At 47.7% G+C, this 14,844-nt stretch overlaps 1 protein-coding gene and 1 long non-coding RNA gene across 2 annotated transcripts; both read left to right on the top strand.

Moving 5' to 3' along the window:
• Positions 1-5,553: 5,553 nt before the first annotated feature.
• Positions 5,554-6,616, top strand: LOC136016398 (uncharacterized). Its single transcript, XR_010613595.1, has 3 exons — positions 5,554-5,655; positions 5,872-6,000; positions 6,356-6,616. It is a non-coding gene; the product is annotated as an uncharacterized LOC136016398 (long non-coding RNA).
• Positions 6,617-6,697: 81 nt separating this feature from the next.
• On the top strand, positions 6,698-9,161 carry LOC136016397 (olfactory receptor 5AS1-like). Its single transcript, XM_065683514.1, has 2 exons — positions 6,698-7,198; positions 8,185-9,161. Exon 2 carries the CDS (start codon positions 8,223-8,225, stop codon positions 9,159-9,161), a length of 939 nt encoding a protein of 312 aa, XP_065539586.1. The 5' UTR covers positions 6,698-7,198; positions 8,185-8,222.
• Positions 9,162-14,844: the final 5,683 nt, after the last annotated feature.

Genomic DNA, 14,844 nt, shown 5'->3' with positions numbered 1-14,844 from the left:
CTGGAACTTGGGGGGAGGAGGAGATACAATCCAGGCAGGAGCACGGTGTCATAGGGACCGCAGTACAGGTGAGGGATGCCAGAACCTGCTGCTGCATGACCCATTCCTTCTGTCTGAGCTGCTTTGCTTTTGCCACATGGGCAGAGCCCTTGCGTGGCCGCAGGTACCCAGCCGCAGCCTGCCTCATTCTGGGCACTGAGGACCGCAACATGCCTGTGGACCTCTGCACTGCCACGGGGAGCATTCGGTGCTTTATCTCCAGGCATTTTCTTGCTATGTGGATCCAGAGTTTACTGTGGATCTTCTGGTTCAGCTCCTGCCTTCCGTTGCTGACAGGCGCTGTAGCACAGGACCAGCTCCTGTCCTCATTGTGGGCATGGCCCCTGCCTTGTGTGGTGATGTTGGTCTGACAGGCAGCATCTTTCTTCAGGAGCTTGGAAGCTGGTCCTGCTTCTGGTCCTGCTGCTTCATTATCCAGGCTGGAAAGGGGAGGGGGGGGGGGCGTGTCTAAATCAGAAGGCCACAGGCACTCCTTGTCCATGGTGACAAACCCCGATGCAGGTGAAGGAGGCTCTTCCTCAGTGTATCCCCCTCTGGTGCTTGGACGGCTGTTTTCTCCTCAGATCCACGTGGGCTCTGTGGCTCCTGCAGGCCTGCTTTGTGCTGTCCCACAGCACTGGCACTGCCCGGGGCCCTGGGCTAACCAGCTCTGCTGAAAAGCACAACCGCACCAGAAGAGAGACACAAAGTCCTCTCCTAAGCTCAGATAAGCAGTGTCCACAGCCTATATAGAGATGTTTGAGCTCTGGATTCTTCCTAAAATTTGAATGTTTATTTCTGTATGTTGATTACTAGAGCTGTAGAAGTTTAAGCTTAGAGGAGTAACTTTTAATTGTTTAAGTTGACTGATGAACACCGTATTACCAATATCAAATGATAGAGCAGAGGCATGAATAACAACCCAAACATGATAATTTCCCCCTATTAAGTCTGTGTGCGGGCTAAAGGTTATGATCTAGTGGCAATTACAGAGACATGGTGGGACAGTTCACATGACTGGAATGTGGTCATGGATGGCTATGTCCTTTTTAGGAAAGATAGGTCAGCGAAGCGAGGTGGTGGAGTTGCTCTTTACGTGAGAGAGCAACTAGAATGTATTGAGTTCTGTCCGGGGTCGGATGAGGAGCAAGTGGAATGTCTGTGGGTACGAATCAAGGGGCAGACTGGCATGGGTGATACAGTTGTTGGGGGTCTATTACAGACCTCCTGATCAGGATGAAGGAGTTGATGAGGCTTTCTACAGGCAACTGGAAGTAGCCTCGCGACTACATGCCTTAGTCGTCGTGGGGGACTTTAACTACCCCGATATTTGCTGGAAGACTCACACAGCCAGTCATTCACAGTCTAGGAAGTTCCTCGAGTGCATTGATGATAATTTCTTAATGCAAATGGTGGACGTACCAACTAGGAGAGCAGCGCTGCTAGATTTAGTACTCGCCAACAAGGAGGGTTTGGTCGAAGTGGTGACGGTCAATGGCAGCCTTGGCTGCAGTGACCATGAGATGGTGGAGTTCAGGATCCTGTGTGGGAGGAATAGAATACCTAGCAAAGCCACAGTTCTGGATTTCCGAAGGGCCAACTTTGGCCTCTTCAGTCAACTGCTAAGGGAAGTCTCATGGGAAAGGGTACTAGGCGGTAAAGGGGCTCAAGATAGTTGGTTAGCATTCAAGGACCGCTTCTTCCAAGCTCAGGATCGGAGCGTCCCAATGAGTAGGAAGTCAAGTAAGGGATCTAGGAGACCGGCGTGGTTAAACAAGGAGCTGCTGGGCAAACTCAAGTGGAAAAGGAGAATCTATGGATTATGGAAGGAGGGGCCGGCCGCTTGGGAGGAATATCGGACAGTTGTTAGAGGATGTAGGGAGGCAATTAGGACAGCTAAGGCCTCCTTGGAACTCAATCTTGCTAGTCGGGTTAAAGACAATAGAAAGGGCTTCTTCAAATACATAGCAAATAAAACTAACACAAGAGGCAATATAGGCCCACTGCTGAACGAAGTGGGTACCCTGGAGACAGAGGATATAAAGAAGGCAGAGGTGCTGAATGCCTTCTTTGCCTCTGTCTTTACTCCTGCAGACTCTCCCCGAGGGCCCTTGATTTCTATAGCCCCAGAAGGAGTCAGGACAAAGGAGGAGTTTGCTTTGGTAGATGAGGATTGGGTTAGGGATCAGCTATGCAAACTGGACATCTGTAAATCGATGGGTCCGGATGGAATGCACCCACGGGTGCTGAGGGAGCTGGCGGAGGTCATTGCTAGGCCACTTTCCATCATCTTTGGTAAGTCGTGGGAAATGGGAGAGGTGCCTGAGGATTGGCGGATGGCAAAGGTCACACCAATCTATAAGAAGGGCAAGAAGGAGGACCCGGGTAATTATAGACCGGTCAGCCTGACCTCCATCCCTGGAAAGGTGATGGAACAACTTATTCTTGACTCCATCACTAGGCATATCAAGGATGAGGGGGTCATTAAGAACAGCCAACATGGTTTTATGAGGGGGAAGTCATGTATGACCAACCTTATAGCCTTCTATGAGGAAGTGACTAGGTGGAGGGATGATGGTAGAGCGGTAGATGTAGTTTTTCTTGATTTCAGTAAGGCATTTGATACTGTCTCCCACAGCATCCTCATAGATAAGCTAAAGAAGTGTGGGCTTGACGATCAAGTAGTGAGGTGGATCGAGAACTGGTTGAAAGGAAGAAGGCAGAGAGTTGTGGTCAATGGCGCAGAATCTAGCTGGAGGTCTGTGACTAGTGGAGTCCCTCAGGGGTCGGTGCTGGGACCGGTGCTGTTCAATATTTTCATCAATGACCTGGATGAGGGAACTGAGTGCACCCTCAGCAAGTTTGCTGATGACACAAAACTGGGAGGAGTGGCTGACACACCAGAAGGCTGTGCTGCCATTCAGCGAGACCTGGACAGGCTGGAGAGTTGGGCGGGGAGAAACTTGATGAAATTTAACAAGGGCAAGTGTAGAGTCTTGCATCTGGGGAAGAACAACCCCATGTACCAGTACAGGTTGGGGGTTGACCTGCTGGAAAGTAGTGAAGGGGAAAGGGACCTGGGGGTCCTGGTGGATAGGAGGATGACCATGAGGCAGCAATGTGCTCTTGCGGCCAAGAAGGCAAATGGCATCTTAGGGTGCATTAGAAAGGGAGTGGTTAGTAGGTCAAGAGAGGTTCTCCTCCCCCTCTACTCAGCCTTGGTGAGGCCGCATCTGGAATATTGCGTCCAGTTCTGGGCCCCTCTGTTCAAGAAGGACAGGGAATTGCTTGAAGGAGTCCAGCGCAGAGCCACAAAGATGATGAAGGGAGTGGAGCATCTCCCTTATGAGGAGAGGCTGAGGGAGCTGGGTCTCTTTAGCTTGGAGAAGAGGAGACTGAGGGGTGACCTCATCAATGTTTACAAATATGTAAAGGGTGGGTGTCAGGATGATGGAGCTAGGCTTTTTTCAGTGATATCCAGTGATAGGACAAGGGGTAATGGGTGTAAACTGGAGCATAGGAAGTTCCACGTTAACATCAGGAAGAACTTCTTTACTGTAAGAGTGACAGAGCACTGGAACAGGTTGCCCAGGGGGGTTGTGGAGTCTCCTACACTGGAGATATTCAAGGCCCGCCTGGACAAGTTCCTGTGTGATGTACTGTAGGTTACCCTGCTCTTGCAGGGGGGTTGGACCAGATGATCTTTTTAGGTCCCTTCCAACCCTTGGGATTCTGTGATTCTGGACTGCCTTTCCCACATCATTTACCCCCAAACCAGAGCATCCATTTCATCCCTTTCCTGTGTCATGGTTTAGCCTCTACCCAGAGATTTGGAAGGTCTAAACATATCCATCGCTGCCTACTGCAGGCCTCTGAGGAGCTTTCCCATCTCTTCAAAGACAGTTTGAAATAGGAAAGTTAAAGATCGGTTCTGCCGTGGTGCTTTGCTTTCCTCCCATGTGATTGGTTTGGTCAAGATGTAGTGTCTTGCCTCAGGGATGTCATCTCTGAACTCTTTACCCCAGAGCTTCTGCCTGTGTTCTGTGTAAGTGCTGGAGGACAGGGTATGGGGATAGGAAGAGAGAATCTGTTTGGTGTAATTTCAGCAGCATAAAATTCAACCAAGCAATCCTGACCTAACCGTTGGGGCTTATTTTGCAGTCAGTGCAGGGAGGCAGAGACCTGCAGAAAGCAAAACATGCCATTTTCCTTGAAATTATTTTAGAATGGGATGAACCATCCTTTGGAAGTGTCCATTTCTTGACAATGTTAGCTAAACAGATAGTTAAAAGAACCCGGCTAACTTTTAGATGCCTAAAACTAGTTAGGATGTGTTTTCATGCATTTTGAGGGCTCCTCTGACCTCCAGAGCCTTTGTGCCCAACACAAATTTCATGCCATACAAAGCTATCCTCATCCCATTCAGATGTTACTGGAGACTACTGGGAGGAATGTCTCAAGTTCAGAAGCAATAAAACTGTAAGACCTTACGTGCTTGCCTCTGGACATATGTAGAATCATAGAATGTTTTGGGTTGGAAAGGACCTTAAGATCATCCAGTTCCAAACCCCTGCCCATGGGCAGGGACACCTCACACTAGACCAGGCCACCCAAGGCTCTGTCCAGCCTGACCTTGAACAATGCCAGGGATGGAGCATTCACAACTTCTTTGGGCACCCTGTGCCAGCGCCTCACCACCCTCACAAATAAAGTACTTCTTCCTTATATCCAGCCTGAGCTTCCTCTGCACCTATGGACAAGATAGAAGGAAGGAGAAGACAAGCCATGCAAATAAAGCTTGTTAGCTGGAGAATAAAAATGTTGAGTTGCCCAAGTTTCCTCATAGAAAAACATATCAGCTGCACATTTGTCAAATTAAGCATTTGCTAGTGAGGAGTGGTTGAATTTAAAGCTTTTTTTATTTTTCCCTCGCTGCTTGATATTCTTTATTCACAGTCAGTATTGGGGCTCTTCTAGGAAAGAACAAGGATTAGCTTTATTTGAAAAGAAATTCATGTTAATGAATAAGATTAGCTACTGCTTAATGTAAGTAGTAAAGTAACAACTTAAACTGCTCTAAATCTTTCTCTGGGTGTGTAATTTCTGTATAATGTAGGGACCTTAGCTAGCATGAATGTTCACCTTTAAGTTGATATGATCACAATTCTGTTACCAGAAGTTCTAATGGCCTCTGGAATTCCATTTTCTAAATTGTCACAATCATTTTGAGGTGCATTTGGAAGTCTTTTTCCCTGAAAGCTGTTGCTTCAAGGTCACAATGACTTGACTTCACGGTCTTGGACTCCATTTGCCAAGATGTCCATTCTCATTTCAAAGCTGTTTTGAAGCTTAAAACCAATACTCTGTATGGGATTCCAGTCAAAAGAAATACTAGAAGCATTTCCAAGAGTGTGTACAACACCTTTACAGCACATCGTTCCACTGGAGTATTTCGACACTGAGACAAACACCGGCAGCACTTTAATTGTTTGCTCTGCTCTTCCCTAGAGAACATCGCGGTCTCCCGTGTCCAAAAGGAAGATATAAAATCTGTGACATTCCTCAAAAGAAACATTTCCTTCATCCAGGAAAATAAACCAAATATTTCCCTAGTAGGTAAGTTTCCTAATGCATAAAATTTCCTTCCATTCAGGGAGTTGTGTAGGAATTGTTCTAAGTCAGTTGCTTTGGATGAATTTCGGATTCAGAAAAGTTTTGTGGCATCATGAGATAACAAAAGAAAGCAATAAATATGAATATATCTTTAAAAAGGGGGGAATTTGGTTTATCTTTAATTTTTACACCTAAATTTTGATCTGCTGCCTCTTGCAGGTCCTCATCAAAGACCACTCAGCAGCTTCTAGGCTTTCTCTGCCTCAGTTTCCAAACATGAACCACAGCTGGAAATAGGAGGAAAGAGCCACATGTGCATAACTATGGAGTATTTTTTGGGGCAGAAAGGTTCTTTTTCTTACTTTCACTAGAAATCTCTCAAATTACCTGTGATAATGTTAAAATAAGTGGTAATGTTACAAGGTCACTGTTTAACTGGTCTCAACCAAAACTAAAACACAATTGAATTTCGGCAGAGCTTGTCATCTTAGTCTAGGAATCACGGTACCTGAGTCACCCCGGACATCATCTGGAGTAAAAGGTCATACCCATAAAGTGATTCAGATTCTAGGATGCATCAAGAATGAAGGACCTTGAAAAAAGATCAAAGAAAACTGTCTAAAATGCGATTCATCTCACTAACCATCAAAACTTTTGGCAGTGAATTGATATTGGTCATGCAGGCGTCCTTTCTCATCAACAGATGCGCCCATAGCCAGGATACGATGCATCCCACCTACCCCTCTGCAGCGATTATAGATGGAACTGAAGATGTTGCATCTAGACCAAGCTTTACAAAGCCAAATACAGGTGAGATCAGTGCAACCCTCCTTTCTGAACCCCCAGGCTCTACTGTAACCATTCAATATCCTATCCTGAACGAGTCAGCTTAGATTATTACACGTTATTAAGGAACATAGACATTTCTGGTTTGGCTGTGCTTTTATCCACTTAGCACTGATATTTACAGGACCTGCTAGCAGTTCCGTTATTAAATGTCCTTCTGCAGTCCTTGTATTTCCTGGAAATGTAAAGGTGAGCAAGAAAGATCTGCCCTGCCTCGAACTTATACTGCCATCACCAGAGAAGTGTCTTAACTTTGGCAAAGTTAAGTTAAATGATGAACTTCTGGAAAGGTAAAATTAAGACCAGAAATTCATTTTGTAGGGGACTGAATCAAATTCACTTGGTTTCAGACAAAAAGTAAAGTGGGGAATAATGCTTGGAAAATCTAACAGTATATTTGTGCTCAGATGCTTAAAAACAATACTCATGGCTTTCTTTTCATCGGTTGCTTAAGGATTGATCAGCCTCAGGAAAATGAACCCACAAAATGCTTGTAAGAAGTCTCAGAGTGAGAGGAAATAATTAATTTTAGACTCAATGATTTGTGCTCCAAAATAATTGTCGTCTTTTCGTCTAAATAAAGTAATAAATCTGTTTATGTTCCAGCATTTCAATCCATTTTTCCCAGTGCTCCATTTCACTGCTACCTCAAAGATCGTTATTAACTGTGCCAGAACTCCTTGCTCTACTGGTCACACAGGTAAATGTGTTGCAGCTACACTCAAATATATACCTTATAGTATGCAAAATGTTATACTTGATGTTTTACATCAGGTGATGTATCTTTCAAAGTTTCTTCTATACCTGCACTATGCTCTAGCTCTTAAATAAAATCCCATCTGAGGTCTTATGTCATAGAATTGTAGAATACCAGATTGGAAGGGAACTCAAGGATCATCTGGTCCAACCTTGCTAGACAAGCATGACCTAGACCAGATGTCTCTCATGAGACCCCCCTGCAGTCCTGTGTCCAACTGTGGAGGCAACAAAACAAGAGGGATGTGAAGCTGTTGGAGCAAGTCCAGAGGAGGCCACGGAGATGCTGTGAGGGCTGGAGCAGCTCTGCTCTGGAGCCAGGCTGAGAGAGCTGGGCTGGGGCAGCCTGGACAAGAGAAGGCTCCTGAAGGGGAGACCTTAGAGCAGCTCCAGTGCCTGAAGGGGCTGCAGGAAACCTGGAGAGGGGCTTTGGACAAGGGCCTGTAGGGACAGGCCAAGGGGAACAGCTTTAACCTGCCCAAGGGGAGACTGAGCTGAGCTCTTAGGCAGAAGCTCTTCCCTGGGAGGGTGCTGAGGCGCTGGCACAGGGTGCCCAGAGAAGCTGTGGCTGCCCCATCCCTGGCAGTGTTCAAGGCCAGGCTGGACACAGGGGCTTGGAGCAAGCTGCTCTAGTGGAAGGTGTCCCTGCCCATGGCAGGGCTTGGACCTGGGTGAGCTTTAAGGTCCCTTCCAACCCAAACCATTCCACAGTTCTATGTCCCAGCACCTTATCCATATATATATGAAAGGAATAAACAGAAGGGAATTTAAGATATAAAGTGTGTAAAGCTCTCTTTGAATGTCCTCCTAAAGTTTCTTCTCAGTGGGCGTCATCTAAGTCATTGGTTTCCCCATCTGATACTTGTTGAGGTGCCTACATTTCTGTCTTCTGAAAGATACAATCTGTTTGTGCATTGCTCTACCCACTAGGACTGATCCCCTGACAAAGCCAAACACAGGGTCATGAGATGCCTGAAGAAAACTGCACCACACTGACAGAGTTCATTCTCTTGGGTTTCACCGACCGTCTGGAGGTGGAGATACCTTTGTTTGGGCTCTTCCTACTCATCTACATCACCACTTTGGTGGGGAATGCTGGCCTCATCATGCTTCTCCAGCTCAGTGCCTGCCTTCATACCCCCATGTACTATTTCCTAAGCAATTTATCTTTCTTAGACCTTATCTGTTCATCTGCCATTGCTCCCAAGATGCTGGTGAGTCTGTTAGCACAGCAGAAGGCCATTTCTTTCACTGGCTGTGCAACACAGATGTTTTTCTTCGCTGCCTTTGCTGATGCCGAGTGCCTCCTTTTGGCTGCGATGGCCTATGACCGCTACGTGGCTGTATGTCACCCTCTTGTCTACACTGTTGTCATGTCCCGCAGGGTCTGCACCACCCTGGTAGCTGGGGTTTATCTCAGCGGGGGTCTGACTTCGCTGGTGCACACGTCTTTCACCTTCGTGTTGTCATTCTGCGGCTCCAATGTCATCAACCATTTCTTCTGTGATATTCCCCCGCTGCTGGAGCTCTCCTGCTCCAACACATACATCAGCGAGGTTCTGCTCCTCACTCTCTGTGGCTTTATACAAACCAGCACCTTCCTGGCCATCGCTGTCTCCTACACCTGCATCCTCAGCACCATCCTCCGGATCCATGTGGCAGACAACAGGCACAAAGCCTTCTACACCTGCACCTCCCACCTGATGGCTGTTGGGTTATTCTATGGCTCCCTCCTCTTCACATACTTACAGCCCAGCTCCAGCCACTCGATGAACACAGACAAAGTGATCTCTGCGTTTTATACCCTTGTTTTTCCCATGCTGAACCCCCTCATTTATAGCTTCAGGAACAAAGAGGTGAAGGATGCTCTAAGGAGAACAGTAGGGAGAAGAGTGTTTTCACAGTGATTTTCTTAGAAGAACAAGATAGTGTGTTTCTGATGAAACACAAATGATGGGAACTGCCTGACTAAATGTAGGTGACTTGTTAGGAATACCTGCATCTGATCTAGCTTCCCAGGTTCATTTGGTAATTGCTGGGAAAGAAACAGTCAACTTACAAGGTGATTCCCAGTATCACAAAACCGAAGGCAAAGTCAGACAGCTCCCATCACAGAAGGATCTCTTTCTCCTCTGCTCCAAGTTCTCCCCAGAGCTTTCCCTTCTCCAGGCTGAAAAACCCCAAATCTCTCAACCCGTCTCCTCTATCCCAAATGCAGAAGAAAATTCCATTTTTTCAGCTTATGCTTATTGAGACAACAACCAAGACGCTTTAAAGAAAAGTCCAATTTAGAAAACTCCTGCGGACAGGTGCGATCGTACGTATTAAACTTGGAAATGAAAGCCTTTTGTACAGTGGAAAAGACCGTCCTTATCTAGCAGCCAGCTTTGCCATACCCTTCATACAGAGAGGAATCTCATCTGCTCACAATTTATTGCATTTTAGGACCAGGCTTGTTCATGTTTCACCACGCATCCTTCCTGCTTATTCTGCTCTCATCAGACACCTTTCATGCTTCTCATCCTGTGTTTTACCTTAAAGACTTTACTACTTGTGAATGTTTTCCCATAACCTGTTTCTGCCTTTATACCACAAGCCTTCATTTCCTCTCTCATAGCTTAATTGGTTATTCCTGCTTAATTGTGTTACAAAATGCTTGTTGATGGGTATGGTATCAGCAGCGTCACAGTGTTGCAAAGCACATACACGCTATTGTAGTACATTGGTGTCTGGATACCGTACAGAGTCATGGAACCATAGAATGGTTTGGGTTGGAAAAGACCATAAGATCATCGAGTTCCAACCCTTCTGCCATGGGCAGGGACACCTCACACTAAACCATGTCGCCAAAGGCTCTGTCCAACCTGGCCTTGGACACCGCCAGGGATAGAGCATTCACAACTTCCTTGGGTACCCTGTGCCAGCCCGTCAGCACCCTTACAGTAAAGAACTTCTTCCTTATATCCAATCTAAACTTCCCCTGTTTAAGTTTTAACCCGTTACCCCTTGTCCTATCACTACAGTCCCTAACGAAGAGTCCTTCTCCAGCATCCCTACAGGCTCCCTTCAGATACTAGAAGCCTGCTATGAGGTCTCCATGCAGCTTCTCTACTCCAGGCTGAACAGCCCCAACTTCCTCAGCCTGTCTTCATACGGGAGGTGCTCCAGCCCCTGATCATCCTCGTGGCCTCCTCTGGACTTGTTCCAGCAGTTCCATGTCCTTTTTATGTTGAGGACACCAGAACTGCACACAATGCTCCAGGTGAGGTCTCACAAGAGCAGAGCAGAGGGGCAGGATCACCTCCTTCGACCTGCTGGTCACGCTCCTTTTGATGCAGCCCAGGATACGGTTGGCTTTCTGGGCTGCGAGCGCACACTGAAGCCGGCTCATGTCCATTTTCTCATCGACCAGCACCCCCAAGTCCTTCTCTGCAGGGCTGCTCTGAATCTCTTCTCTGCCCAACCTGTAGCTGTGCCTGGGATTGCTCCGACCCAGGTACAGGACCTTGCACTTGTCATGGTTGAACTTCATAAGGTTGGCATCAGCCCACCTCACAAGCGTGTCAAGGTCCCTCTGGATGTCATTCCTTCCCTCCAGCATATCAACCGAACCACACAGATTGGTGTCATCGGCAAACTTGTATAAACAAATACTGTACATACTTAGCAACTTCCTTAAATATCCTGGTGACTCTTAGCCCCAAACTGCACATACATACATGCCTGGGACATGCAAAGTTGACTCATGTGGTATATATTTGAGGTACAAGCTGAGAACAGAGGCCCTTCACGGAGTGACTAAGATAATTTACCAAAGCGATGTTATTTCTTAGCCTACATGCAGGAAACTCTGCAGTCAGTGAACCTTAGGAAAGATCAACAAATGCAAGATGCTCCTCCTTGTTTTCTTTGTGCATTGTTTTCAGTGGTTTGTTTCCTTCATTCTTCTGGTTGTGATTTTTTCCTTGTGTCCTTAAGTGTTACAGCCCCAAGCGAGTTCCAAGCTACCTTGGTGAAGTGGGAGAAGACAAAAGCTTGGGACACTCCTTTACCATCATCTTTATCTTACTGTGCCCTGTTGGAATGCAGAACAGCTCCTCTAAACCCAGGGAGCAGCCACATATGGTGAGAGGAAGACTGGAGCATTCAGATCAGGCATGGACATTGTAATGGGAGGTTGAACGAAAAGCTTTTGCTTTTTTTACTGTACCTGCAGTTGTGGGATAAGGAGGGCCTGGAGCCCAGGTGTGATGGGGAACGGCTGAGGACCTGGCGGGGTACAGTCTGGAGAAGAGAAGGCTCCGGGGGGACCTTATTGCCCCCTACAAGTGCTGACAGGAGGATGGAGGCAGGAAGGGGCTGCGCTCTGCTCCCAGGGAACAAGGGATGGGACAAGAGTTACCGGCCTCAAGCTGCCCCAGGGCAGGTTTAGATGGAGCTGAGGAACAATTCCTGCCCCAGAGGGTGCTCAGGCATTGGAACAGGCTGCCCAGGGCAGGGCTGCAGGCACTGTCCGTGGAAGCGTTACACCACGGGGAAGCGGCAGGCGCCTGGACTGGACCTCCCAGCGTGCTCCGCGGCAGCGGCGCCCTGGCCTGCTCAGGGAGCGCTCCCGCTGGCTCAGCTGCCGCAGTCTGAGTCGGCCGCGCCGCTCCGGAGCGGGCCGGCGGAGGCAGCCCTGGAGGCCCGCGCGCCTCTCGGCCCCACGGCGGTGTGTAAGCTCCGCCCGGGGCCTCAGCCACCCCGCTGCTGCCCGGGCCTGGTGGCTGGGCTGGTAACGGGGCCGGGGGCTGTGCTGGTTCCTTTGTCCTGCCCGCTGAGGTGGCGTCTGAGCGGTGGGTGCTGGTTTGTGGTTCTGGCGTGTGCTGCTCCTGCGGGTGAGGAGTGAGCGGCAGGGCTGGGAGCAGGGCAAGGACAGTTCGGGGCTGTACACAGCTCTGCTCTCTTGTTAACCGCTGTTTCCTGCATTCCCTGAGGTGCACTGAAGCCAGAGGCCTAAAGCTTAACAGAGTGACAGGCTGGTTTGTGTTGGAAGGGACCTTAAAGCTCATCCAGCTCCAACCGCTGCTACGGGCAGGGACCCCTTCCACCGGAGCAGCTTGCGCCAAGCCCCTGTGTCCAACCTGGCCTTGAGCACTGCCAGGGATGGGGCAGCCACAGCTTCTCTGGGCACCCTGTGCCAGCGCCTCAGCACCCTCACAGGGAGGAGCTCCCAAGTCCACCACTAACCCATGTCACTAGGGGCCTCGTCTGCATGGTTTGTGAACGCTTCCAGAGATGGTGATTCCACCACTGCCCTGGGCAGCCTGTTCTAATGCCTGAACCAGAGATGTCAATTGTGCTCATGTGTCCACATATTAGACAGCTTTAAGTCTCTGCTTATGGCCAGTGAGGGCAAAACAGAGGCTTTGTATACACGGGCTTTGTGACCGTTGCTCCGACTTTTCACGGTGTTGGCAGACTGAAGGAAGGTTTGCAGAGTGTGCTTTAAGTCTGTGTGAGTCCGTAAGTAAAACCAGTGCTTCACACCAGGCAAAAGTGAAGGCATGGCTGACAAAGGTGGTAATGGATGTTCAGAGAGGTGGGGTGCTGAGCAGTCCCTGTGTGTTGTGGCTATAAATCTGTGTATCTCTTAGCTACGAGGCTCTGTGCTGGGATGATAAACCCTTCCAGCTTGAGATGGGCCTTGGGCTGTGTTAAAGTGCTGTGGTGTGTCATTCCAGCTGTTGTGCCATGTGCTAAATCACTGCTGTGACTTTGTTGCTTGCACACCGCTTACTAAAACCACATGTCAAGGATGTCTGTCTCAGTGGCCTTTTCTGTGGTTGCTGCTTTGGTGTAAAAGATAAGCTAATGGTTTCACTGCAGGAACTTGAATCTTAGTCATAGCAAATGCACATTCTTAATATTAAAACAATGGAAATCACTTAAGCTTTATCCCTTCTCAGCTGCTGGTCATGTTGAGAGTGGATTCAAAAGTCAGCTGTAATGCCCAAAGAGCTTTTCTCTTGGGTGATACATTCAGGATTTTCTGGGTTTTTCTTTTGGTTTTAAAACGTATTTCAGCAGCTTAAGAAAATGCATGTAACTCCGTCTGAGAGCAGCTTCAAAGACAAGCACTAAGAAGTCAGGGCTGCCCATGTAGCTGTCACACTATGGAGCTTCCCACAGAGTTCAATGCCATAACTTAGGGTACAGCTGGGATTTGGTTTTCTAAGCACAAGTTTCAATAGCACACAAGGTCACCCAGAGTATCTTTCCTGGTCCATAGTTCCTGCTCCATAAAACATAGAGACAGAATAGATGAGAAGACGAGAAGTCATCAGTCCCCAGCTGAATGAAAAGATCAGAAATTCTCTACTGATAGATGGTGGCTATTGCCCTGTTATCAGGTGACATGATCTAGTGTGAGGCGTACCAGCCCATGGCAGGGGGTTGGAACTGGATGATCCTAAGGTCATTTCCAACACTAACCGTTCTCTGGTTCTGTTATAAGCAGAGCCCCAGATGTTTTCATGGGGTTTCCTGTGGTTCTTAAACTATGACAGTGGAAATCATTTAAAACACCCCAACCATTTATCCCAAAGCCATCTGGCAAATCACAAGATACACAACAGTGTGGACAAAAATGTACACTGAAAGCCCAGCATAGGCCAGAACACTGTTCTACTTCTGGGGTCAGGTCACTGTTCTTCAGGGGTTAGTCTGAAGCAAAACCCCTGTCCTGTCACTACAGGCCCTTGTGAAAAGCCCCTCTCCAGCTTTCTTGTCAGCCCCTCTAGGTATTGGAAGGCGTCTATAAGGTCTTTTTTTCCCTTGGTAGGGACTACCAAACTACTTGTGCATTTAATTACTCTCATTTAACAATTCTCAGGTTCTTTGAGACCTGTTTGGACTCCGGAATCTCTGTGGTACTCAGAGAAACACAGCCTTGCTACTGCTCTTTGAAAGGGTGATTTGACCTCCCTGTTCCTCCGACTGTACATCATAGTATTCAGCATGGGAATCACCAGAGCATAAATGAAGCAATGATTGTTTTATTATTATTATTATGCAATGGGGACTCTACCATGTCCCTGGAGAGGCTGTTCCAGTGAATGATTGTTCTTATTGTAAAAGATGTATTTCTTCTCTTGAGATGAAATCTCTCCCAGTCCACTTGTAGTTGTTGCCCCTTGTCTTCTCCATACAGCTCCCTGTGAACAGAGAGCCTTTGCCCTCTTTTTAGCCATGCTTTAAGTACTCTGTGTCTTCATATATTAGAAATTGTAGCCTTGAAAACTTACTTTCAGGTAAAGTGAGTATTTCAGCTGATTCAAAGAATGAGGTTTCTTTTTAGTTTTAACATACTAGAAGGCACTAATAGTACTTAATGGCCCTGGTGATTCTCACCTGAATCAATTCAGACACATGGTCCTTCCTGCCCACAGCCTAGGAGCCCTATCTAAGCTCTGTCTAGGGCTGCCAGTCTTTCTTTGACTACAGTGGAGATGTGTGTGGTTATAGTTGTGCTTCTGCTTCTTGGATGGATCCTAGACCAAGGGCGGAGCTTTGTCTCCAGCCCTGCTCATGGCCTACCTCCCTTTGCTT

Source organism: Lathamus discolor, chromosome 6, assembly GCF_037157495.1.
Source record: "Lathamus discolor isolate bLatDis1 chromosome 6, bLatDis1.hap1, whole genome shotgun sequence".
NCBI lineage: Eukaryota > Metazoa > Chordata > Aves > Psittaciformes > Psittacidae > Lathamus > Lathamus discolor.
This window is presented reverse-complemented; position numbering and strand designations above follow the sequence as displayed.